The sequence below is a fragment of the Salmo trutta genome, unplaced genomic scaffold (assembly GCF_901001165.1).
Source record: "Salmo trutta unplaced genomic scaffold, fSalTru1.1, whole genome shotgun sequence".
In the NCBI taxonomy this organism is placed as follows: Eukaryota; Metazoa; Chordata; class Actinopteri; order Salmoniformes; family Salmonidae; genus Salmo; species Salmo trutta.
The window spans coordinates 200,300-225,299 of NW_021822685.1; the positions used below are offsets into that span (position 1 = coordinate 200,300).

At 45.3% G+C, this 25,000-nt stretch overlaps 1 protein-coding gene across 1 annotated transcript in view; it reads right to left on the reverse strand.

Moving 5' to 3' along the window:
• Positions 1 to 25,000, reverse strand: part of LOC115183301 (regulator of G-protein signaling 7-like) — a 124,195-nt gene that overhangs the window by 62,586 nt on the left and 36,609 nt on the right. Inside the window, exons 3-4 of the mRNA XM_029744630.1 lie at positions 16,535 to 16,631; positions 5,988 to 6,038 (exon numbers count right to left, since the gene is read on the reverse strand). Coding sequence (XP_029600490.1) covers positions 5,988 to 6,038; positions 16,535 to 16,631 — 148 coding nt within the window. The remainder of the gene's footprint in view (positions 1 to 5,987; positions 6,039 to 16,534; positions 16,632 to 25,000) is intronic.

Here is a 25,000-nt window from a genome sequence, read left to right on the forward strand (position 1 = left end):
GCTACGGTACAGAGTCAATGTGGAGGGGCACCGGATAGTCGTGGTAATATGTACATGAAGCTTGGCCCCAGTGATGTACTGGGCTGTACTCACTACCCTCTGTAGTGCCTTGCGGTCGGGGGCCGAGCAGTTGCCATACCAGGAAGTGATGCAACCAGTCAGGATGCTCTCGATGGTGCAGCTGTAGAACCTTTTGAGGATCTGAGGACCCATGCCCAATCTTTTCAGTCTTCTGAGGGGGAATAGGTTTTGTCGTGCCCTCTTCATGACTGTCTTGGTGTGCTTGGACCATATTACTTTGTTGGTGATGTGGACACCAAGGAACTTGAAGCTCTCAACCCGCTCCACTACAGCCCCGTAGTCCACGATCATCTCCTTTGTCTTGATCACGTTGAGGGAGAGGTTGTTGTCCTGGCAGCACACGGCCAGGTCTCTGACCTCTTCCCTACAGGCTGTCTCGTCATTGTCGGTGATCAGGCCTACCACTGTTGTGTCATCAGCAAACTTAATGATGGTGTTGGAGTTGTGCCTGGCCATGCAGTCATAAGTGAGCAGGGAGTACAGGAAGGGACTGAGCACACACCCCTGAGGGGCCCCCGTGTTGAGGATCAGCGTGGCGGACGTGTTGTTACCTACCCTTACCACCTGGGGGGCGGCCCGTCAGGAGGTCCAGGATCCAGTTGCAGAGGGAAGTGTTTAGTCCCAGGGTCCTTAGCTTATTGATGAGCTTTGAGGGCACTATGGTGTTGAATGCTGAGCTGTAGTCAATGAACAGCATTCTCACATAGGTGTTCCTTTTGTCCAGGTGGGAAAGGGCAGTGTGGAGTGGCAATAGAGATTGCATCATCTGTGGATCTGTTGGTGCGGTATGCAAATTGGAGTGGGTCTAGGGTTTCTGGGATAATGGTGTTGATGTGAGCCATGACCAGCCTTTCAAAGCACTTCATGGCTACAGACGTGAATGCTACGGATCGGTATTCATTTAGGCAGGTTACCTTAATGTTCTTGGACACAGGGACTATGGTAGTCTGCTTGAAACATGTAGGTATTATATACTGGGTCAGGGAGAGGTTGAAAATGTCAGTGAAGACACTTGCCAGCTGGTCAGCACATGCTCTGAATACGCATTTTCTTAATCCGTCTGGCCCTGCGGCCTTGTGAATGTTGACCTGTTTAAAGGTCTTACACACATCGGCTACGGAGAGCGTGATCACACAGTCGTCCGGAACAGCTGGTGCTCTCTCGCATGGTTCAGTGTTGCTTTCCTCTAAGAAAGTTTAGAAGGCATTTAGCTCATCTGGTAGGATCGTGTCACTGGGCAGCTCGCGGCTGTGCTTCCCTTTGTATCCTGTAATGGTTTGCAAGCCCTGCCACATCCGACGAGTGTCAGAGCCGGTGTAGTACGATTTGATCTTAGTCCTGTATTGACGGTTTGCCTGTTTGATAGTTCGTCAGAGGGCATAGTGGAATTTTTTATAATCTCCTGGGTTAGAGTCTCGCTCCTTGAAAGCAGAAGCTCTAGCCTTTAGCTCAGTGTGGATGTTGTCTGTAATCCATGGCTTCTGGTTGGGGTGTGTACGTACGTTCACTGTGGGGATGACGTCATCTATGCACATATTGATGAAGCCAATGACTGATGTGGTGTACTCCTCAATGCCATTGGATGAATCCCGGAACCTTGTGCTAGCAAAACAGTCCTGTAGTTTAGCATCTGCTTCATCTGACCACTTTTTTGTTGATCGAGTCGCTTTCATTTTTTGCTTGTAAGCAGGAATCAGGAGGATAGAATTATGGTCAGATTTGCCAAATGGAGGGTGAGGGAGAGCTTTGTATGCATCTCTGTGTGGAGTAAAGGTGTTCCAGAGTTTTTTTCCCTCTGGTTGCACATTTAACATGCTGATAGAAATTTGGAAGACAGAGTTTCAAAACTCGGTCTTCCAGAAAGTTTAGAGCGACACTGTGAAGTGGGAAGTAGTGACCTGCGACATTACCTGAAACAAGACACATATTTCCCTCAGATTACACAGACCCACAAAGAATTCGAAAAAACAAATCCAATTTTGATCAACTCCCATGTCTATTGGGTGAAATACCACTGTGTGCCATCACAGCAGCAATATTTGTGACCTGTTGCCACAAGAAAAGGGCACCCAGTGAAGAACAAACACCATCTCTCCACAGCAGAATGAGAGGGAGAGAGAGAGAATCTGCAGCCCATCTGTGTGTGTGTGTGCCATTATTTGTGAGAGCAGCCTTACGGTGACGTACCGGTCCAATGAATACCCGAAGGCAGACATCAAACACTTGACATTTAAAACCCTCAGCCTTTAAATCTTCCCAGGTGAGATCTGGGGTTTTTTCTTCTACGGTTTAATTGAAAGGTTTTTTTTTCCCCCCTCTGCAGATGATCTTTAAATCACATTAAAACTAGACTTTGTGATTCAAGATTGTAATGATTCAACATCATACATGTTTGTCTGTTGGATAACATATGTTTTTCCCCTCCGAGCCGTGGAACAACTGAACCAAATGGTACTCTATTCCCTTTATAGTGCAAGATTTAAAAAAAAATGTTTTGTACTTTTGCACCTTTTTCTCCCCAATTAGTAGTTAAAGTCTTGTCCCATAACTGCAATTCCCCTACGGACCCGGGGGAGATGAAGGTCGAGAGCCATGCGTCCTCCGAAAAAATGACCCTGCCAAGCCGCACTACTTCTCAATGTGCCGGAGGAAACACTGGACAACTGGCGACCGAAGTCAGCGTGCACGCGCCCGGCCCACCACAAGGAGTCGCTAGAGCGCGATGGGACAAGGACATCCCGGCCGGCCAAACCCTCCCCTAACCTGGGCCAATTGTGCGCCGCCTCATGGGTCTCCCGGTCACTGCCATCTGTGACACAGCCTGGGATCAAACCCGTATCTTTAGTGACGCCTCAAGCACTACGATGCAGTGCCTTAGACCGCTGCACCACTCAGGAGTCCCCTATAGTGCACTACTTTTGACCAGGGCCCATAGGGCTAGTGTACTATATAGGGAGTAGGGTGCCATTTGGGAAGCAACCTCTGGCTTTGAACATGTTCTCCAGTCTAAGCTGCTTCCTCTACTACCTCCTCATTGTCTTCAATGACACCTGGACCAAGGCTGTGTGATTCAACACCTGGATCAAGGCTGTATAATTCAACACCTGGGTCAAGGCTGTATGATTTGTCATCTGGATCAAGGCTGTATGATTCAACACCTGGGTCAAGGCTGTATGATTTGTCATCTGAATCAAGGCTTTATGATTTAACAGCTAGATCAAGGCCGTTTGATTCGACAAGGCTGTATGATTTTAGAGTTAGAGTTAGAGCTTTGGGCCGTTAACCGAAAGGTTGCTAGATTGAATCCCCGAGCTGACAAGGTAAAAATCTGTCATTCTGCCCCTGAACAAGGCAGTTAACCCACTGTTCCCCGGTAGGCCGTCATTGAAAATAAGAAGTTGTTGTTAACTGACTTGCCTCGTTAAATAAAAAAATATCATGATAAGCTGTAGACCACACTATCTACCTAGAGAGTTTTCATCTGTATTTTCCGTAGCTGTCTACATACCACCACAGACTGAGGCTGGCAATAAGACTGCACTGAATGAACTGTATTCTGCCATAAGCAAATGCTTATCCAGAGGCGACGCTCCTAGTGGTCGGGGACTTTAATGCAGGGAAACTTAAATAGTTACCAATTTGGTAAATTGTTTTTTTATGTGCTCTAGGGCAATGGTGTCTAGATGGAATTTGTACTTGTGGTCCTGGCAACTGGACCTTTTTTGGAATGCCATTATTTTATTCTTACTGAGATTTACTGTCAGGGTCCAGGTCTGAGAGAATCTGTGCAGAAGATCTAGGTGCTGCTGTAGGCCCTCCTTGATTGGGGACAGAAGCACCAGATCATCAGCAAACAGTAGACATTTGACTTCGGATTCTAGTAGGGTGAGGCCGGGTGCTGCAGACTGTTGCTATATATGTTGAAGAGCGTGGGGCTTAAGCTGCATCCCTGTCTCACCCCACGGCCCTGTGGAAAGAAATGTGTGTGTTTTTTAGCCAATTTTAACCGCACACTTGTTGTTTGTGTGCATGGATTTTATAATGTCATATGTTTTTACCCCCCAACACCACTTTCCATCAATTTGTATAGCAAACCCTGATGCCAAATTGAGTTGAAAGCTTTTTTGAAAATAAACAAAGCATGAGAAGACTTTACCTTTGTTTTGGTTTGTTTGCTTGTCAATTAAGGTGCGCAGGGTGAATACGTGGTCTGTTGTACGGTAAATTGGTAAAAAGCCAATTAACCATTTGAGGCTGACCCTTCGTTAGAGTCCTAATTGTATTTTCATATGGTTTACTAGCATCATGGTGCAGTTTACTCTGGCCTAGTGAAAGGAAAAAGAGGAGTACTACATCAGAAATGGGTGCCATTTTGCCCACACAGTGTTTTTTATCCTCCTGCAACACTTCAAAGCCATGCGTTCCCCTCCCTCCAGTGAGAAAGCTTTCCGAGCTGTCCTCCCCTCCCCCCTCTCTCCCTCCCAGTCTCTGCTCTAAAGCTCATCAAACGAAGGGTCATGGTTTGAGGGGGGTTCAGCCTCTACTCTGTCCACAGCTGGGAGCTGCTGTGTGCTGGGCTGATGGCTCAGGGCTGGGATGCTGGGATGCTGTGCTGGGCAGACCAGGTGCCATGGGAGTGTGGTGGGGCTCATCGCTCAGGGGCTCAGAGCTCGGCTGGAGAGGAGTCACTCAAGGAGAGCTAGGGGAGAGGGAGTTTAAGGAGAGGAGGATTGGAGGAAAAGGGAGTTTGAGGGGAGGGGGATTAGAGGGAAGGGAGTTTGAGGAAAGGGAGTTGAGGAGAAGAGGATTGGAGGAAAGGGAGTTTGAGGGGAGGGGGATTAGAGGAAAGGGAGTTTGAGGGGAGGGGGATTAGAGGAAAGGGAGTTTGAGGGGAGGGGGATTAGAGGAAAGGGAGTTTGAGGGGAGGGGATTAGAGGAAAGGGAGTTTGAGGGGAGGGGGATTAGAGGAAAGGGAGTTTGAGGGGAGGGGGATTAGAGGAAAGGGAGTTTGAGGGGAGGAGGATTAGAGGAAAGGGAGTTTGAGGGGAGGGGGATTAGAGGAAAGGGAGTTTGAGGGGAGGGGATTAATTGAACCAAAACGTCCTGTTTCCATCACAGCTGTATTTATACAATAGAACCAAAACGTCCTGTTTCCATCACCGCTGTATTTATACAATAGAACAAAAATGTCCTGTTTCCATCACAGCTGTATTGATACAATAGAACCAAAACTTCCTGTTTCCAGCACAGCTGTATTTATACAATAGAACCAAAACTTCCTGTTTCCATCACAGCTGTCGTAGTTTTGTTCAATACTGTCTGACTTTACTTTTAAATCTGTGGATGGAAATGTGGTTATATAAGGCCATGTTTAGCTCTAGAATGCAGGAAATGGCCATTACAGGTGTTCAGAAACACACTGATCCACTACTATTGATACAACAGGTCAAGACTATTGATACCACAGGTCAAGACTATTGATACAACAGGTCAATACTATTGATACCACAGGTCAAGACTATTGATACCACAGGTCAAGACTATTGATACAACAAGTCAAGACTATTGATACCACAAGTCAAGACTATTGATACCACAAGTCAAGACCATTGATTCAACAATTCAAGACTATTGAGCTGATGGCACTGAAATCAAATCACATTGAATGTAAAAAAATTAATCTGAAGCATTTCAGAGGAAACTAAATGATGTATTTCACTGGCTATTTGATCATTCTGTATTTCTAGGAATTTAGAGTTTGAATCGTTAAGATCCTTCATTAGGAAAACCAAAACATCAGTTAATAAAAAACTGTTGAGTTGATGACATTTTCAATGATACATCAACAACGTCAACAACAAAAACAGACACATTTGAATGTAAATAACATCGTAAATAAATCTGACCTTGGTCCTCAATGTTTAGGTTTTTGATCATCCACTGCACAATGTCAGAACCTGCAAGACAAAACACACAACACTCAACACTCTGCTTCTGCAAGACAAAACACTCAACACTCAACAAGACAAAACATACAACATTCAACATTCTGCAAGACAAAACAAACAACACTCAACATTCAACATCCTGCAAGACAAAACATATAACACTCAACATTCTGCTTCTGCAAGACAAAACATTCAACATTCTGCAAGACAAAACATACAACACTCAACATTCTGCAAGACAAAACATACAACATTCAACATTCTGCAAGACAAAACATACAACACTCAACATTCAACATCCTGCAAGACAAAACATATAACACTCAACATTCTGCAAGACAAAACACACAACATTCAACATTCTGCTTCTGCAAGACAAAACATACAACATCAACATTCTGCAAGACAAAACACTCAACATTCAACATTCTGCAAGACAAAACACACAACATTCAACATCCTGCTTCTGCAAGACAAAACATACAACATTCAACATTCTGCAAGACAAAACACTCAACATTCAACATTCTGCAAGACAAAACATACAACACTCAACACTCTGCTTCTGCAAGACAAAACATACAACACAACACTGCTTCTGCAAGACAAAACATTCAACACTCAACATTCTGCTTCTGCAAGACAAAACATACAACATTCAACATTCTGCAAGACAAAACATACAACATTCAACATTCTGCAAGACAAAACATATAACATTCAACATTCTGCAAGACAAAACACAACATTCAACATTCTGCTTTTGCTGGTATCAAAAACATGTGATCGCAAAAAAACCTCTACATATTTTAATAACTTTACATAAATGTCTCTTCTCATGTACAGTATATTGTTACGTGCATATCAAAAGGAGAGGCGAGTCTGAAACATCACCACTGCTCTCCTTTCCTTACTGCAGCAAATCTTCTAGCAGTTCATATTCACCGCTCCCCAATACAATCCATTTCTAAAGGACCACACAGGATAAAGGGAAAAGAGAGACTGGGAGTCAATCTGCAGAGACTACATTACAGAATAAATTAAAAAGAGAGACTGAGAGTCAATCTACAGAGACTACATTACAGAATAAATTAAAAAGAGAGATTAAGAGTCAATCTACAGAGACTACATTACAGAATAAATTCAAAAGAGAGATTAAGAGTCAATCTACAGAGACAATCTACAAAACAAAACAGAGTCCATCTGCAGAGACTACATTAGAATGTAGATCAGAACACAGAACAAAGCCAACTGCTGGGTTTGGATAAACAAGTCAAGTGCCTGTATTTCCCTGAATGCCGTTAATCACGGTTAGCTAATCAAATAAAATCACATACAATCAGTGTAAATTCTATAGAGCATTTTTTTTACAACGTAATTTCACAGTGGAAAAAAAAGCAAGGCCTTGCCGAAATAGACTCTCTATGGACCCATATGATTCTAATGGACCTTCTATTCTAACAGACTCTCTATGGACCCATATGATTCTAATGGACCTTCTATTCTAACAGACTCTCTATGGACCCATAGGATTCTAATAGACTCTCTATAGACCCATACAATTCTAATAGACCCTCTATTCCAAAAGACTCTCTATGGACCCATATGATTCTAACAGACTCTCTATGGACCCATACGATTCTAATAGACCCTCTATGGACCCATACGATTCTAATAGACCCTCTATGGACCCATACGATTCTAATAGACCCTCTATGGACCCATATGATTCTAATAGACTCTCTATGGAACCATATGATTCTAATAGACCTTCAATTCCAAAATACTCTCTATAGACCCATATGATTCTAATAGACTCTCTATAGAACCATATGATTCTAATAGACTCTCTATGGACCCATATGATTCTAATAGACCTTCTATTCCAAAAGACTCTCTATAGACCCATATGATTCTAATAGACCCTCTATGGACCCATATGATTCTAATAGACTCTCTATGGAACCATATGATTCTAATAGACCTTCTATTCCAAAAGACTCTCTATAGACCCATATGATTCTAATAGACTCTCTATAGAGCCACATGATTCTAATATACTCTCTATAGACCCATATGATTCTAATAGACTCTCTATGGACCCATATGATTCTAATAGACCCTCTATGGACCTATATGATTCTAATAGACTCTATGGAACCATATGATTCTAATAGACCTTCTATTCCAAAAGACTCTCTATAGACCCATATGATTCTAATAGACTCTCTATAGAGCCACATGATTCTAATAGACTCTCTATAGACCCATATGATTCTAATAGACTCTCTATGGACCCATATGATTCTAATAGACCCTCTATGGACCCATACGATTCTTTTTTTACCCTTTTGTCTCACCAATTTCATGATATCCAATTGGTAGTTCCAGTCTTGTCCCGTCGACTGCAACTCCACTACGGCCTCGGGAGAGGTGAAGGTCGAGAGCCGTGCGTCCTCCGAAACACGACCCTGCCTAGCTGCGCCGCTTCCTGAAACGCTGCTCGCTTAACCCAGAAGCAGAGGAAACACAGTGGAGCTGGAGACCGAAGTCAGCTTGCAGGCCCCGGTCCGCGACTAGAGTGCGATGGGGTCTCCCAGTCAAAGGTTTCCTGGTTACGGCCGGCTGTAAAAACACAGCCCGGGATCGAACCTGTGGCTGTAGTGACGCCTCAAGCACCGTGATGCAGTGCCTTAGACAGCTGCGCCACTCGGGAGGCCTGGACACATATGAATCTAATAGACTCTCTATGGACCCATATGATTCTAATAGACTCTCTATGGACCCATATGATTCTAATAGACTCTCTATGGACCCATATGATTCTAATAGACTCTCTATGGACACATATGATTCTAATAGACCCTCTATGGACCCATATGATTCTAACAGACTCTCTATGGACCCATATGATTCTAATAGACTCTCTATAGACATATATGATTCTAATAGACTCTCTATAGAACCATATGATTTGAATATAAAAGGCTCCATTCAGCACCATGGACAGCACTACTAACAGCTCCTCCTATCAGAATATAAAGGATCCATTCAGCACCATGGACAGCACTACTAACAGCTCCTCCTATCAGAGTAAAGGATCCATTCAGCACCATGGACAGCACTACTAACAGCTCCTCCTATCAGAGTGAAGGATCCATTCAGCACCATGGACAGCACTACTAACAGCTCCTCTATATAGGGAATAGGGCTCTTGTCAACAGTAGTGCTCTATATAGGGAATAGGGCTCTGGTCAACAGTAGTGTTCTATATAGGGAATAGGGCTCTGGTCAACAGTAGTGCTCTATATAGGGCTCTGGTCAACAGTAGTGTTCTATATAGGGAATAGGGCTCTGGTCAACAGTAGTGCTCTATATAGGGAATAGGGCTCTGGTCAACAGTAGTGCTCTATATAGGGAATAGGGCTCTGGTCAACAGTAGTGCTCTATATAGGGAATAGGGCTCTGGTCAACAGTAGTGCACTATATAGGGAACAGGGCTCTGGTCAACAGTAGTGCTCTATATAGGGAATAGGGCTCTGGTCAACAGTAGTGTTCTATATAGGGAATAGGGCTCTGGTCAACAGTAGTGTTCTATATAGGGAATAGGGCTCTGGTCAACAGTAGTGCTCTATATAGGGAATAGGGCTCTGGTCAACAGTAGTGCTCTATATAGGGAATAGGGCTCTGGTCAACAGTAGTGTTCTATATAGGGAATAGGGCTCTGGTCAACAGTAGTGTTCTATATAGGGAATAGGGCTCTGGTCAACAGTAGTGTTCTATATAGGGAATAGGGCTCTGGTCAGCAGTAGTGTTCTATATAGGGAATAGGGCTCTGGTCAACAGTAGTGCTCTATATAGGGAATAGGGCTCTGGTCAACAGTAGTGCACTATATAGGGAATAGGGCTCTGGTCAACAGTAGTGCTCTATATAGGGAATAGGGCTCTGGTCAACAGTAGTGTTCTATATAGGGAATAGGGCTCTGGTCAACAGTAGTGCTCTATATAGGGAATAGGGATCTGGTCAACAGTAGTGTTCTATATAGGGAATAGGGCTCTGGTCAACAGTAGTGCTCTATATAGGGAATAGGGCTCTGGTCAACAGTAGTGCTCTATATAGGGAATAGGGCTCTGGTCAACAGTAGTGCTCTATATAGGGAATAGGGCTCTGGTCAACAGTAGTGTTCTATATAGGGAATAGGGCTCTGGTCAACAGTAGTGTTCTATATAGGGAATAGGGCTCTGGTCAACAGTAGTGTTCTATATAGGGAATAGGGCTCTGGTCAACAGTAGTGCTCTATATAGGGCTCTGGTCAACAGTAGTGCTCTATATAGGGAATAGGGCTCTGGTCAACAGTAGTGCACTATATAGGGAATAGGGCTCTGGTCAACAGTAGTGCTCTATATAGGGAATAGGGCTCTGGTCAACAGTAGTGCTCTATATAGGGAATAGGGATCTGGTCAACAGTAGTGTTCTATATAGGGAATAGGGCTCTGGTCAACAGTAGTGCTCTATATAGGGAATAGGGCTCTGGTCAACAGTAGTGCTCTATATAGGGAATAGGGCTCTGGTCAACAGTAGTGTTCTACATAGGGAAGGTTGCAAGATTGAATCCCTGAGCTGACAAGGTAAAAATCTGTCGTTCTGCCCCTGAACAAGGCAGTTAACCCCACTGTTCCCAGGTAGGCCGTCATTGTAAATAAGAATTTGTTCTTAACTGACTTACTGGCCCTATTTCCTATGTAGTGCACTACTTTTGACCAGGGACCATCGGGCACTATATAGTGAGAAGTGTGCTATTTGGGCCTCAACCGTAGCAGGTAGACTAGTATGAAGGAAGACAATCCTTGTCACTGCAGCAGGTACAGTATCGGGTAGAGTAGCATGAAGGAAGACAACCCTTGTCACTGCAGCAGGTACAGTATCAGGTAGACTAGTATGAAGGAAGACAACCCTTGTCATTGCTGTTTGATGTGTCTTATTAGCAGGAAGAAGTGGCATTGTGCTTGAGGCTAAATCTGTCATCTCAGCTTGAGGTATGACGTGTTTTAGAAGGGTCAATAAAAATTTAATTGAACAAGGTCTCCTCTTGTACCGGATATCAAGCATACAGGATCAAAGTTATCAGTTTCATTCCGTCAGTAGAGGATGCCTGGTTATTCTTTAAAAGTGCTTTCCTCACCATCTGAAATAAGCATGCCCCATTCAAAAAATGTAGAACTAGGAAGAGATATAGTCCTTGGTTCACTCCAGACCTGTCTGCCCTTGTCCAGCACAAAAACATCCTGTGGCGATCTGCATTAGCATCGAATAGCCCCCGTGATATGCAACTTTTCAGGGAAGTTAGGAACAAATATATACAGGCAGTTAGGAAAGCAAAGAATAGCTTTTTCAAACAGAAATTTGCATCCTGTAGCTCTAACCCCAAAAAGTTCTGGGAAACTGTAAAGCCCATGGAGAATAAGAGCACCTCCTCCCAGCTGCCCACTGCTCTGAGGCTAGGAAACACTGTTACCACCAATAAATCCACTATAATTGAGAATTTCAATAAGCATGTTTCTACGGCTGGCCATGCTTTCCACCTGGCTACCCCTACCCCGGTCAACAGCCCTGCACCCCTCACTGCAACTCGCCCAAGCCTCCCACATTTCTCCTTCACCCAAATCCAGATAGCTGATAATCTGAAAGAGCTGCAAAATCTGGACCCCTACAAATCAGCCGGGCTAGACAATCTGGACCCTCTCTTCCTAAAATTATCAGCCGAAATTGTTGCAACCCCTATTACTAGCCTGTTCAACTTCTCTTTTGATTCGTCTGAGATTCCCAAAGATTGGAAAGCTGCCGCGGTCATCCCCCTCTTCTAAGGGGGAGACACTCTAGACCCAAACTGCTACAGATCTATATCCATCCTACCCTGTCTTTCTAAGGTCTTCGAAAGCCAAGTTAACAAACAGATCACCGACCATTTCGAATCCCACCGTACCATCTCCGCTATGCAATCTAGTTTCAGAGCTGGTCATGGGTGCACCTCAGCCACGCTCAAGGTCCTAAATGATATCATAGCCGCCATCGATAAGAGACAATACTGTGCAGCTGTCTTCATCGACCTGGCCAAAGCTTTCAACTCTGTCAATCACCACATTCTTATCGGCAGACTCAACAGCCTTGGTTTCTCAAATGACTGCCTCGCCTGGTTCACCAACTACTTCTCTGACAGAGTTCAGTGTGTCAAATAGGAGGGCCTGTTATCCGGACCTCTGGCAGTCTCTATGGGGGTGCCACAGGGTTCAATCCTCGGGCCGACTCTTTTGTCTGTATACATCAATGATGTCGCTCTTGCTGCTGGTGATTCTCTGATCCACCTCTACGCAGACGACACCATTCTGTATACTTCTGGCCCTTCTTTGGACACTATGTTAACTAACCTCCAGACTAGCTTCAATGCCATACAACTCTCCTTCCGTGGCCTCCAACTGCTCTTGAATGCAAGCAAAACTAAATGCATGCTCTTCAACCGATCGCTGCCCACACCTACCTACTCGTCCAGCATCACTACTCTGGACGGTTCTGACTTAGAATATGTGGACAACTACAAATACCTAAGTGTCTGGTTAGACTGTAAACTCTCCTTCCAGACTCACATCAAACATCTCCAATCCAAAATTAAATCTAGAATTGGCTTCCTATTTCGCAACAAAGCATCCTTCACTCATGCTGCCAAACATACCCTCGTAAAACTGACTATCCTACCGATCCTCGACTTCGGCGATGTCATTTACAAAATAGCCTCCAACACTCTACTCTGCAAATTGGATGCAGTCTATCACAGTGCCATCCGTTTTGTCACCAAAGCCCCATATATTACCCACCACTGCGACCTGTATGCTCTCGTTGGCTGGTCCTCGCTTCATATCCGTCGCCAAACCCAATGGCTACAGGTCATCTACAAGTCGTTGCTAGGTAAAGCCCTGCCTTATCTCAGCTCACTGGTCACCATAGCAGCACCCACTCGTAGCAGACGCTCCAGCAGGTATATCTCTCTGGTCACCCCCAAAGCCAATTCCTCCTTCGGCCTCCTCTCCTTCCAGTTCTCTGCTGCCAATGACTGGAACGAACTGCAAAGATCTCTGAAGCTGGAGTCTCATATCTCCCTCACTAGCTTTAAGCACCAGCTGTCAGAGCAGCTCACATATCCCTGCATCTGTAAATAGCCCATCTGTAAATAGCCCATCCAATTACCTCATCCCCATACTGTATTTATTTATTTATTTATTTTGCTCCTTTGCACCCCAGTATCCCTAATTGCACATTCATCTTCTGCACATCTACCATTCCAGTGTTTAATTTGCCATACTGTAATAATTTCGCCACTATGACTTATTTATTGACTCACCCCCCTTATCCTACCTCATTTGCACACACTATATATAGACTTTCTCTATTGTATTATTGACTGTATGTTTTGTTTATTCCATGTGTAACTCTGTGTTGTTGTATGTGTCGAACTGCTTTACTTCATCTTGGCCAGGTCGCAGTTGTAAATGAGAACTTGTTCTCAACTTGCCTACCTGGTTAAATAAAGGTGAAATAAACAAATAAATACAAAATAAACTGCATAAATATTCTACCCCTGGATGACTCAATAGGTAAGTAGATGTTGTCAATAATCTGTATGTATATTAGTATTCTACCTCTGGGGTAAAACATTAAAACACTACATAACAGGTACTGAAGACCTACTGGGTCCTCCAGGGGTAGAACACTACATAACAGATACTGAAGACCTACTGAGTCCTCCGGGGTAGAACACTACATAACAGATACTGAAGACCTACTGAGTCCTCCAGGGGTAGAACACTACATAACAGATACTGAATGAGAAAGTTTCCCCCTCTAGAGATTTACAGCAGGGTGTGAAGGGTGACCATCCAGCAACTCCCCCTCTCTTCTCTGTGGGAGAGAGAGCGCCTGGTTACTGTCACCCCCTCTCTCCCTCCATCAGTCTGATCTTCCCATTCTGTCCAGAAGTCGATCTCTCTCTCGCTGCCTCCATCTATCTTTCCTCTCTCTATATACAGTCGTGGCCAAAAGTTTTGAGAATGACACAAATTGTCACGCCCTGGCCATAGAGAGGGTTTTGGTTCTCTATTTTTGGTTAGGCCAGGGTGTGACTAGGGTGGGCGTTCTATGTTCCTTTTTCTATGTTGGTGTATTACTTTGTTTCGGCCGTGTATGGCTCTCAATCAGAAACAGCTGTAGATCGTTGTTGCTGATTGAGAGTCATACATAGGCAGCCTGTTTTTCCTTTGGGGTTTGTGGGTGAGTATTTTTCCTGTTTAGTTTTGTTAAACCGGACAGAACTGTTGCTGGTCGTTTTTTGGTTAATTTTTGTATATTGTTCATATGTTCATTCGGTCCATTAAAATCATTCACAATGAACACATCCTCCGCTGCACCTTGGTCTCATTTTGACGACGGCCGTTACACAAATATACATTTTCACAAAGTCTGCTGCCTCAGTTTGCATGATGACAATTTGTATATACTCCAGAATGTTATGAAGAGTGATCAGATGAATTGCAAATAATTGCAAAGTCCCTCTTTGCCATGCAAATGAACTGAATCCCCCAAAAAAACATTTCCACTGCATTTCAGCCCTGCAACGAAAAGGACCAGCTGACATCATGTCAGTGATTCTCTCGTTAACACAGGTGTGAGTGTTGACGAGGACAAGGCTGGAGATCACTCTGTCATGCTGATTGAGTTCAAATAACAGACTGGAAGCTTCAAAAGGAGGGTGGTGCTTGGAATCATTGTTCTTCCTCTGTCAACCATGGTTACCTGCAAGGAAACACGTGCCGTCATCATTGCTTTGCATAAAAAGGGCTTCACAGGCAAGGATATTGCTGCCAGTAAGATTGCACCTAAATCAACCATTTATCGGATCATCAAGAACTTCAAAGAGAGCGTCTCAATTGTTGTGAAGAAGGCTTCAGGTGCCCAAGAAAGTCCAGCAAGCGCAAGGACCATCTCCTAAAGTTGATTCAGCTGCGGGATCGGGGCACCACCAGTACAGAGCTTGCTCAGGAATGGCAGCAGGCAGGTGTGAGTGCATCTGCATGCACAGTGAGGCGAAGACTTTTTGAGGATGGCCTGGTGTCAAGAAGGGCAGCAAAGAAGCCACTTCTCTCCAGGAAAAACATCAGGGACAGACTGATATTCTGCAAAAGGTACAGGGATTGGACTGCTGAGGACTGGGGTAAAGTCATTTTCTCTGATGAATCCCCTTTCCGATTGTTTGGGGCATCCAGAAAAAAGCTTGTCCGGAGAAGACAAGGTGAGCGCTACCATCAGTCCTGTGTCATGCCAACAGTAAAGCATCCTGAGACCATTCATGTGTGGGGTTGCTTCTCAGCCAAGGGAGTGGGCTCACTCACAATTTTGCCTAAGAACCCAGCAATGAATAAAGAATGGTACCAACACATCCTCCGAGAGCAACTTCTCCCAACCATCAAGGAATAGTTTGGTGACGAACAATGCCTTTTCCAGCATGATGGAGCACCTTGCCATGAGGCAAATGTGACAAATAAGTGGCTCGGGGAACAAAACATCAATATTTTGGGTCCATGGCCAGGAAACTCCCCAGACCTTAATTTCATTGAGAACTTGTGGTCAATCCTCAAGAGGCGGGTGGACAAACAAAAACCCACAAATTCTGACAAACTCCAAACATTGATTATGCAAGAATGGGCTGCCATCAGTCAGGATGTGGCCCAGAAGTTAATTGACAGCATGCCAGGACGGATTGTCGAGGTCTTGAAAAAGAATGGTCAACACTGCAAATATTGACTCTTTGCATCAACCTCATGTAATTGTCAATAAAAGCCTTTGACACTTATGAAATGCTTGTAATTATACTTCAGTATTCCATAGTAACATCTGACAAAAATATCTAAAGACACTGAAGCAGCAAACTTTGTGGGAATTAATATTTTTGTCATTCTCAAAGCTTTTAGCCATTTCTTTTGATTTTCCCATGATGTCAAAGTAGGCCCTGAAATACATCCACAGGTACACCTCCAATTGACTCAAATGATGTCAATTAGCCTATCAGAGGCTTCTAAAGCCATGACATCATTTTCTGGAATTTTCCAGGCTGTTTAAAGTCACAGTCAACTTAGTGTATGTAAACTTCTGACCCACTGGAATTGTGATACAGTGAATTATAAGTGAAATAATCTGTCTGTAAACAATTGTTGGAAAAATGACTTGTGTCATGCACAAAGTAGATGTCCTAACCGACTTGCCAAAACTATAGTTTGTTAACAAGAAATTTGTGGAGTGGTTGAAAAACGAGTTTTAATGACTCCAACCTAAGTGTATGTAAACTTCTGACTTCAACTGTGTGTGTATATATATACAGACATCTTTATTTCGCTCTCACTCTCTCTCTCTCAAACACACACACATCTTTTTACTGTAACTGTAAAATGTTTTGTCTTACCTGAAAAAACACTTGGGATCTTAGATAAAAAACTCTTGACCGTGCGGACAGGAATTCCATTTTTCTCATCTTGCATATGACCGATGACATCTTCCATCTGGCAAAGAAAGGAGAGAATATGGTTGGATGAACATCAGCAGCATCAATACTCAGGGGAGAGAATATGGTTGAATGGAACATCAGCAGCATCAATACTCAGGGGAGAGAATATGGTTGAATGGAACATCAGCAGCATCAATACTCAGGGGAGAGAATATGGTTGGATGGACATCAGCAGCATCAATACTCAGGGGAGAGAATATGGTTGAATGAACATCAGCAGCATCAATACTCAGGGGAGAGAATATGGTTGAATGGACATCAGCAGCATCAATACTCAGGGGAGAGAATATGGTTGAATGGAACATCAGCAGCATCAATACTCAGGGGAGAGAATATGTTGAATGAACATCAGCAGCATCAATACTCAGTGGGAGAGAATATGGTGATTGGATGACATCGCAGCATCAATACCAGGGGAGAGAATATGGTTTGATGAACATCAGCAGCATCATACTCAGGGGAGAGAATATGGTTGATGAACATCAGCAGCATCAATACTCAGGGAGAGAATATGTTGAATGGAACATCAGCAGCATCAATACTCAGGGGAGAGATAGGTTATGGAATGTATAGAATCGTTTGTCTGAATGGAACATCAGCAGCATCAATACTCAGGGGAGAGAATATGGTTGAATGGACATCAGCAGCATCAATACTCAGGGGAGAGAATATGGTTGAATGGACATCAGCAGCATCAATACTCAGGGGAGAGAATATGGTTGAATGGACATCAGCAGCATCAATACTCAGGGGAGAGAATATGGTTGAATGGAACATCAGCAGCATCAATACTCAGGGGAGAGAATATGGTTGAATGAACATCAGCAGCATCAATACTCAGGGGAGAGAATATGGTTGAATGGAACATCAGCAGCATCAATACTCAGGGGAGAGAATATGGTTGAATGAACATCAGCAGCATCAATACTCAGGGGAGAGAATATGGTTGAATGAACATCAGCAGCATCAATACTCAGGGGAGAGAATATGGTTGAATGAACATCAGCAGCATCAATACTCAGGGAGAGAATATGGTTGAATGGACATCAGCAGCATCAATCCAGGGAGAGAATATGGTTGAATGGACATCAGCAGCATCAATACTCAGGGAGAGAATATGGTTGAATGGACATCAGCAGCATCAATACTCAGGGGAAGAATATGGTTGAAGGACATCAGCAGCATCAATACTCAGGGGAGAGAATATGGTTGAATGGACATCAGCAGCATCAATACTCAGGGGAGAGAATATGGTTGAATGAACATCAGCAGCATCAATACTCAGGGGAGAGTGGGGGAAAGTTATAAACATCATGTCTCTATTAGCTTCAATATGAGGTCCTGAATCTAGTATTAAAGTGTAGTATTAAAGTGTAGTAGTAAAGTGTAGTATTAAAGTGTAGTATTAAAGTGTAGTATTAATGTGTAGTATTAAAGTGTAGTATTAATGTGTAGTAGTAAAGTGTAGTATTAACGTGTATCCTTGTAGCTGTGTAGGCTAATATAGTTAAAATGTTTGCCTTGGGGTAAGTTGAGCCAATGTCAAGTTGAGTAAATTTTATGTTTCCTTCCCCATACCCAGGGACCACCCCCTACCCGGGGACCACCCCCTACTCAGGGACCACCCCCTACCCAGGGACCACCCCTACCCAGGGACCACCCCCTACCCAGGAACCACCCCGTACCCTGGGACCACCCCATAACCGGGGACCACCCCGTACCCAGGGACCACCCCGTACCCAGGGACCACCCCCTACCCGGGAACCACCCCCTACTCGGGAACCACCCCCTACCCGGGGACCACCCCCTACCCGGGGACCACCCCCTGCCCAGGGACCACCCCCTGCCCGGGGACCACCCCCTACCCGGGGACCACCCCGTACCCGGGGACCACCCCGTACCCGGAGACCACCCCGTACCCGGAGACCACCCCCTACCCGGGGACCACCCCGTACCCGGAGACCACCCCATACCCGGGGACCACCCCATACCCGGGGACCACCCCCTACCCGGGGACCACCCCGTACCCGGAGACCACCCCGTACCCGGGGACCACCCCCTACCCACGGACCACCCCATACCCAGGGACCACCCCGTACCCGGGGACCACCCCGTACCCGGGGACCACCCCGTACCCAGGAACCACCCCGTACCCAGGAACCACCCCACACCCGGACACCACCCCACACCCAGGGACCACCCCCTACCCAGGGACCACCCCGCACCCAGGGACCACCCCGTACCCAGGGACCACCCCGTACCCAGGGACCACCCCGTACCCACAGACCACCCCGTACCCACAGACCACCCCGTACCCAGGGACCACCCCATACCCAGGGACCACCCCATACCCAGGGACCACCCCGTACCCACGGACCACCCCGTACCCAGGGACCACCCCGTACCCACAGACCACCCCATACCCAGGGACCACCCCCTACCCAGGGACCACCCCCTACCCAGGGACCACCCCCTACCCAGGGACCACCCCGTACCCACAGACCACCCCGTACCCAGGAACCACCCCATACCCAGGGACCACCCCGTACCCAGGGACCACCCCGTACCCACAGACCACCCCCTACCCAGGGACCACCCCCTACCCAGGGACCACCCCCTACCCAGGGACCACCCCCTACCCAGGGACCACCCCGTACCCACGGACCACCCCGTACCCAGGGACCACCCCGTACCCAGGGACCACCCCGTACCCACAGACCACCCCATACCCAGGGACCACCCCCTACCCAGGGACCACCCCCTACCCAGGGACCACCCCGTACCCAGGGACCACCCCGTACCCAGGGACCACCCCGTACCCAGGGACCACCCCGTACCCAGGGACCACCCTGTACCCACGGACCACCCCCTACCCAGGGACCACCCCGTACCCAGGGACCACCCCGTACCCAGGGACCACCCCGTACCCAGGGACCACCCCGTACCCACGGACCACCCCATACCCAGGGACCACCCCCTACCCAGGGACCACCCCCTACCCAGGGACCACCCCCTACCCAGGGACCACCCCCTACCCAGGGACCACCCCGTACCCAGGGACCACCCCCTACCCAGGGACCACCCCGTACCCAGGGACCACCCCGTACCCAGGGACCACCCCCTACCCAGGGACCACCCCCTACCCAGGGACCCCACCCCCTACCCAGGGACCACCCCATACCCAGGGACCACCCCATACCCAGGGACCACCCCAAACCCAGGGACCACCCCATACCCAGGGACCACCCCATACCCAGGGACCACCCTGTACCCAGGGACCACCCTGTACCCAGGGACCACCCTATACCCAGGGACCACCCTGTACCCACAGACCACCCCATACCCAGGGACCACCCCATACCCAGGGACCACCCCAAACCCAGAGACCACCCCATACCCAGAGGAAGCTACAGTATATGGCTCATAACTTTTTATTTCAGATTTTCCCAACTGCCCATCAACCAGAAGTGTTTCAGAATTCCCTGGCAGAAGACAGTAAACAGGAGGGTTTGAGAAAGATAACAGAGAGAGAGAGAGAGAGGGAGAGATGATCAGTGGCAGGAAATGCAGGATAATCCCAAAACAGGGATGACATTTGGATCAGGAAGATCCCTCCTCCTGGCTCTCTCCTGGAGGGGCTTGGCAGCCAGATGGGTACAGGCTCCGTTCTCTATCCATCTCCTCATTCTCTCTTCTCCTCTCCTCCTTACCTCTCCTCTCCTCTCCTTCTCCTCTCCATCAATTCCCTTCCTAATTTCCCTCCCTCTTCTTCTTTTCCCTCCCTCCCCTCTAACTCTCCTCTCCCTCCCTGATCGCCCTCTCCCGCTTAACCTCCCTTCTCTCCCTCCTCTCTTCCCCTCCTCTCTCTCTCCATCCTCTCTCTCCCTCCGGCTCACTCCTCTCCCTCCTCTCTTCCCCTCCTCTAGTTCACTCCGATCTCTCTCCATCCTCTCTCTCCCCCCTCTCGTTCACTCCACTCGTTCACTCCTCCCTTCCCACCCTAAAAGCCATCTTAGAGCCAACATGTTTGTCGCAGCAGTAATCTTCTCTGATTGACTGAGAGAGTCAAGGAGCTATCATCGTTAACCTCTACAGGATCAGAGTCCCGAAATCGGGACAGTTGCTTCTCAATATGCGACTAGAATGGTGTTGTAAACAACAGCCAACTTTCCGGGACATTGACATGTCCTACATCGTCAGAAAGCTTAAATGATTGTTAATCTAACTGCAGTGTCCAATTTACAGTAGTTATTACAGTGAAACAATACCATGCTATTGTTTGAGGATACTGTACAACAACAAAACACTTTTATCCAAGGCAACTGGTTTGTTACAGCTGCCATCAAGGCAATGGGTGGCTACCTTGAAGAATCGAAATTATAAAATATATTTTGATTTGTTTAACACGTTTTTGGTTACTACACGATTCCATATATGTTATTTCATAGTTTTGATGTCTTCACTATTATTCAACAATGTAGAAAATAGTAAAAATAAAGAAAAACCTTGGAGTGAGTAGGTGTATCCAAACGTTTGATTGGTACTATATATATATATATATATATATATATTTATTTATACAGTTGAAGTTGGAAGTTTACATACACCTTAGCCAATTTAAACTCAGTTTTCAAAATTCCTGACATTTAATCCTAGTAAAAATTCCCTGTTTTAGGTCAGTTAGGATCACCACTTTATTTTAAGAATGTGAAATGTCAGAATAATAGTAGAGAGAATGATTTATTTCAGCATTTATTTCTTTCATCACATTCTCAGTGGGTCAGAAGTTTACATACACTCAATTAGTATTTGATAACGTTGCCTTTAAATTGTTTAACTTGAGTCAAACATGTCAGGTAGCCTTCCACAAGCTTCCCACAATCAGTTGGGTGAATTTTGGCCCATTCCTCCTGACAGAGCTGGTGTAACTGAGTCAGGTTTGTAGGCCTCCTTGCTCGCACACGATTTTTTCAGTTCTGCCCACATACTTTCTATAGGATTGAGGTCAGGGCTTTGTGATGGCCACTCCAATACCTAGACCTTGTGGTCCTTAAGCCATTTTGCCACAACTTTGGAAGTATGCTTGGGGTCATTGTCCATTTGGAAGACCCATTTGTGACCAAGCTTTAACTTCCTGACTGATGTCTTGAGATGTTGCTTCAATATATCCACATAATTTTCCTGCCTCATGATGCCAATTATTTTGTTAGGTGCACCAGTCCCTCCTTCAGCAAAGCACCCCCACAACATGATGCTGCCACCCCTGTGCTTCACAGTTGGGATGGTGTTCTTCGGCTTGCAAGCCTCCCCCTTTTCCTCCAAACAGAACGATGGTCATTATGGCCAAACAGTTCTATTTTTGTTTCATCAGACCAGAGGACACTTCTCCAAAATGTACAATCTTTGTCCCCATGTGCAGTTGCAAACCGTAGTCTGGCTTTTTTATGGCGGTTTTGGAGCAGTGGCTTCTTCCTTGCTGAGTGGCCTTTGAGGTTATGTCGATATAGGACTCGTTTTACTGTGGATGTAGATACATTTTTACCTGTTTCCTCCAGCATCTTCACAAGGTCCTTTGCTGATGTTCTGGTATTGATTTGCACTTTTCGCACCAAAGTACGTTCATCTCTAGGAGACAGAACTTGTCTCCTTCCTGAGCGGTACGCTGGCTGTGTGTTTATACTTGCGTACTATTGTTGTACAGATGAACGTGGTACCTTCAGGCGTTTGGAAATTGCTCTCAATAATGAACCAGACTTGTGGAGTTCTACAAAAAAAAATTCTGAGGTCTTGGCTGATTTCTTTTGATTTTCCCATGATGTCAAGCAAAGAGGCACTGAGTTTGAAGGTAGGCCTTGAAATACATCCACAGGTACACCTCCAATTGACTTAAATGATGTCAATTAGCCTATCAGAAGCTTCTAAAGCCATGACATCATTTTCTGGAATTTTCCAAGCTTTTTAAAGGCACAGTCAACTTAGTGTATGTAAACTTCTGACCCACTGGAATTGTGAAACATAAGTGAAATAATCTGTCTGTAAAGAATTGTTTGTGTCATGCACAAAGTAGATGTCCTAAACGACTTGCCAAAACTATCGTTTGTTAACAAGAAATGTGTGGAGTGGTTGAAAAACGGGTTTTAATGACTCCAACCTAAGTGTATGTAAACTTCCGACTTTAACTGTATATATTTACAAAAATATATGGGGGATTGGAAATGATGCAGACAATTACATTGATGGAAGATCTGCTATATTAACATTACACCCTAAAAAAACATTATTACAAAAATAACCCTGATTCATTATCATCAGCCATGATGCTGTCATTTAAAATAACCCTGATTCATTATCATCAGCCATGATGCTGTCATTTAAAATAACCCTGATTCATTATCATCAGCCATGATGCTGTCATTTAAAATAACCCTGATTCATTATCATCAGCCATGATGCTCTCATTTAAAATAACCCTGATTCATTATCATCAGCCACGATGCTCTCATTTAAAATAACCCTGATTCATTATCATCAGCCATGATGCTCTCATTTAAAATAACCCTGATTCATTATCATCAGCCATGATGCTCTCATTTAAAATAACCCTGATTCATTATCATCAGCCATGATGCTTTCATTTAAAATAACCCTGATTCATTATCATCAGCCACGATGCTCTCATTTAAAATAACCCTGATTCATTATCATCAGCCACGATGCTCTCATTTAAAATAACCCTGATTCATTATCATCAGCCACGATGCTCTCATTTAAAATAACCCTGATTCATTATCATCAGCCACGATGCTCTCATTTAAAATAACCCTGATTCATTATCATCAGCCACGATGCTCTCATTTAAAATAACCCTGATTCATTATCATCAGCCACGATGCTCTCATTTAAAATAACCCTTATTCATTATCAGACCGTTTGAAGAGAGAGCAAGACTGATTCAGAAGATGCTAATAAATGTTTCAGTGCAACGACTTTCAGAGCATCAGAGGTCACCACCCGTTGTTGTATGCACAGCTTCCCTCCACGACTATAATTGATTCAGCAGCAAGCTAAACTGTGTTGGATAGAGAACAGAGGATAGCAGAGAGAGAGGTGGACAAGAGAGGAGAGGACAAGAGAGGAGAGGACAAGAGAGGAGAGGACAAGAGAGGAGAGGAAAACAAGGAGAGAGAGGAGAGAACAAGCGAGGAGAAGACAAGAGAGGAGAGGAAAGTGAGGAGAGTGAGGAGAGGGATGACCTTCCTCCGTCTAACATTAATCTGGATAATCACTAAAGAATAAGATCTAATAACAGCATCGCTGCATCACCTCTTACTGTTGATTAGGAAGTGATTCCCTGGAGCGAAAAGATGATGAACGAACAGAATGACACGGCAGGCAGCAGGGCTGTGGTTTAACTTGTCATTGAGCCATCCTCTGCCAGACAGGGCTGAGGGAGTTAGGAGATGATAAGGCAGGCAGCAGGGCTGTGGTTTAACTTGAGCCATCCTCTGCCAGACAGGGCTGAGGGAGTTAGGAGATGATAGGGCAGGCAGCAGGGCTGTGGTTTAACTTGTCATTGAGCCATCCTCTGCCAGACAGGGCTGAGGGAGTTAGGAGATGATAGGGCAGGCAGCAGGGCTGTGGTTTAACTTGTCATTGAGCCATCCTCTGCCAGACAGGGCTGAGGGAAAATAATGATTAATAATGATTTGCATCCCAAGAGATGCATTGGACTTTTCCGTCCATTTTACTTCTGGTCCTGAAGGTGTTCATCAAACTGACTCCTCAGACATCAAACTGACTCCTCAGACATCAAACTGACTCCTCAGACATCAAACTGACTCCCCAGACATCAAACTGAGTCCCCAGACATTAAACTGACTCCTCAGACATCAAACTGACTCCTCAGACATCAAACTGACTCCTCAGACATCAAACTGACTCCTCAGACATCAAACTGACTCCTCAGATATTAAACTGACTCCTCAGACATCAAACTGACTCCTCAGACATCAAACTGACTCCTCAGACATTAAACTGACTCCTCAGACATTAAAGAACATCAAACTGACTCCTCAGACATTAAACTGACTCCTCAGACATTAAAGAACATTAAACTGACTCCTCAGACATCAAACTGACTCCCCAGACATTAAACTGACTCCTCGGACATCAAACTGACTCCCCAGACATCAAACTGACTCCTCAGACATCAAACTGACTCCTCAGACATCAAACTGACTCCTCAGACATTAAACTGACTCCCCAGACATTAAACTGACTCCTCAGACATCAAACTGACTCCTCAGACATTAAAGGACATTCACCAAAGAATTTGAAGGGTTATTTGCTTCTCAAAAGCATACA